This window comes from Calidris pugnax, unplaced genomic scaffold, assembly GCF_001431845.1.
Source record: "Calidris pugnax isolate Ruff unplaced genomic scaffold, ASM143184v1 scaffold135, whole genome shotgun sequence".
Lineage (NCBI taxonomy): Eukaryota > Metazoa > Chordata > Aves > Charadriiformes > Scolopacidae > Calidris > Calidris pugnax.
This window is the reverse complement of record NW_015090961.1, coordinates 2,047,599-2,050,257: the sequence shown is the minus strand read 5'-3', so window position 1 is coordinate 2,050,257 and position 2,659 is coordinate 2,047,599. Positions and strand designations below refer to the sequence as shown.

The following is a 2,659-nucleotide window of genomic DNA, read 5'->3' as shown; positions in this document are numbered from 1 at the left end:
CCGCCTCAGGCCCCCGCGGTGGGGTAAGGCAAGGCCAGGCGGGCCGTACTCACTCTTGCGGGCCTCGGCCACCTTCTCGGCGGCTCGTTTCTCGGCCTGCAGCAGCTGCTGGATGCCCTGCGACTGGCTCGCCATGGCGGCTCCTTCCCCTCAGCGCCTCGTTGCCCGCCGTCACTACGTCACTACGTCACTACGTCTCTACGTCGGGTCAAGCCACGCACCTCAATGTTCAGGCCCCGCCCATAAACACGCCCCCCTCTATAGTTGTAGCCAAGCGGTGGCCACGCCCACAGAGCACAAGCCACGCCCCCCTCGCCGGTGGGAGCCCCTGGTCCCCTCCAGCAGCATCTCCCGGCTTCGAGGGGGGACACGGGGGTCTCACCAACCTTCCCCCCCCCCGAACACGGAGCCACCACGCTCTGGTGACACCCCCCCCTGCCCTGCAGCGCTGCCTCCAGCTCTGGGGGCACCAATCTGAGGACATGGAGCTCTTGGAGCGGGGCTTGGGGGGCCACAGAGATGCTGGGAGGGCTGGAGCCCCACAGACTGAGAGAGTTGGGGGGTTCAGCCTGGAGAAGAGAAGGCTCCAGGGAGACCTTAGAGCCCCTTCCAGTTCCTAAAGGGGCTCCAGGAGAGATGGGGAGGGACTCTTGATGAGGGAGGGGAGCCATAGGAGGAGGGGGAAGGGTTTGACACCGAAAGAGGGGGGACTGAGATGAGATGTGGGGAAGAAATTTTTCCCTCTGAGGGTGGTGAGAGCCTGGCCCAGGTTGCCCCAAGAAGCTGTGGCTGCCCCATCCCTGGAGGGGTTCAAGGCCAGGTTGGAGGGGGCTTGGTCTGGTGGGAGGTGTCCCTGCCCAGGGCAGGGGGTGGCACTGGATGGTCTTTAAGGTCCCTTCCAACCCAAACCATTCTGTGATTCTATGATTCTATATATCACCATTGGCACCTGTGGGAAAGTAAGGGAAGATTGGCGAGGAGGACTGCAAACATGCTCAAGTGCCTTGTGTGTGGGGTGCTGGAAAACACATCTATCCCCCTAATTGTTGCTCACTTTTGTGTGCTCAACAAGCACAGCAGAAAACTCTGCCAGCCTGAATCCTTGAAATTCAGGCCCAAACAGCAAGTGGGAGCTCTCTCACTCCCTCACTAATGAGGACTCTCTTGCTAATAAGGACTCTCGCTCCGTGGGGTCTGTGTCCCCTGCTCGCCTGCCTCTGCCCGGGGGCTGCTTCAGAGGTTCCCAGATCCATGGGGTATCGAGATTAAATTTGTTCTTTGCCCTTAATCCATGGTTTTGTGGTTGTTCCTGCATCCTGCCTGCATTGGTTCACACAGCACCTACCCCTCACCTGCTTGGAGGGGCCGTGTCTGAGCTGCTCAGGTCATTCAGGCATTCTGTGCCTCAGTTTCCCTTCCTGCAACAGGGAGTGGCTGTAAAGCTGGACTTTTAAACTAAAAGAGGGAAGATATAGATTAGATCTAAGGAAGAAATTCTTTGCTGTGAGGGTGGTGAGACACTGGCCCAGGTTGCCCAGAGAGGTGGGAGATGTCCTATACCTAGAAACATTTCAGGCTGGGGCTCTGAGCTGCTTGATCTAGTTGAAGATGTCCCTGACCATGGCAGGGGGAATAGAATCATAGCATTGTCTAGGTAGGAAGGGACCTTTAAGATCATCCAGTCCAACCATCCACCTAACTCTGATAAAAATAAAAAAAATTGAAAAACCCACACACAAAAAACCATGTCTCTAAGCACTATGTCAACCCGTCTTTTGAATCCCTCCAGGGATGGGGCCTCAACCCTTTCCGTGGGCAGACCATTCCAAGGCTTAAGAACCCTTTTCATGTAAAATTTTTTCCTGATCCAATCCAAACCATTCTATGAATTTATGCTCATCCCGGACCATCTTTTCCAGGGGAGCTGGGCCCCTCTATTCCGAACTCACCTACTTTACCCCAACCCCACTCCAGCCCAGCTCTTGGCTGTCACATCCCAGGGATGATTTAAAAGCCTGAATGCAGCTCCCCCAACACTTTTGGGGCATAAATTACAATTATCGTCACGGATGAAGCGGCAGAGCCATGACAATGACTCACATCACTGCAGGGATGAATGAGGGGCTGCTGCTACGCTTCTTCCGTCCCGCGTGATGGAAGGGACTGGAGCCAATGAATCAAATGCATATTTATAGTGCAAATAGGAATTATGAGCGCTTGGCAGGGTGACCTTCATCTGGGCTCGGCGACTGACTACATGGGCTTAGTGGGCCTGTCCATCGAGTGTTATATTTGCTTCAGTAAAAGATGGGGAGAAGAGCGCTGGTCACAGAATGACAGAATCAGAATCACAGAACAATATGGGGTTGGGAGGGACCTCTGGAGATCATCTCCTCCAACCCCCCTGCCAAAGCAGGTCCACCTAAAGCAGGTTGGACAGGAACGTGTCCAGGTGGGGTTTGAATGTCTCCAGAGAAGGAGACTCCACCACCTCCCTGGGCAGCCTCTGCCAGGGCTCTGCCACCCTCAAAGGAAAGAAGTTCCTCCTCATATTTAGATGGAACTTCTTATGTTCCAGCTTGTGCCCATTACCTCTTGTCCTGTCCCTGGGCACCACTGAGAAAAGCCTGGCCCCATCCTCCTGACACCCACCCTTTAA

General features: G+C 55.1%; 1 protein-coding gene across 1 annotated transcript in view; it reads right to left on the bottom strand.

Annotated features, from left to right (window-relative positions):
- The window catches only part of ATP6V1G1 (ATPase, H+ transporting, lysosomal 13kDa, V1 subunit G1), a 3,794-nt gene extending 3,577 nt beyond the window's left edge, over positions 1 to 217 (bottom strand). Inside the window, exon 1 of the mRNA XM_014952399.1 lies at positions 54 to 217. Within this exon, the coding sequence (XP_014807885.1) occupies positions 54 to 135 (82 nt within the window). The 5' untranslated portion in view covers positions 136 to 217. The remainder of the gene's footprint in view (positions 1 to 53) is intronic.
- Between the last annotated feature and the right edge of the window lie 2,442 nt (positions 218 to 2,659).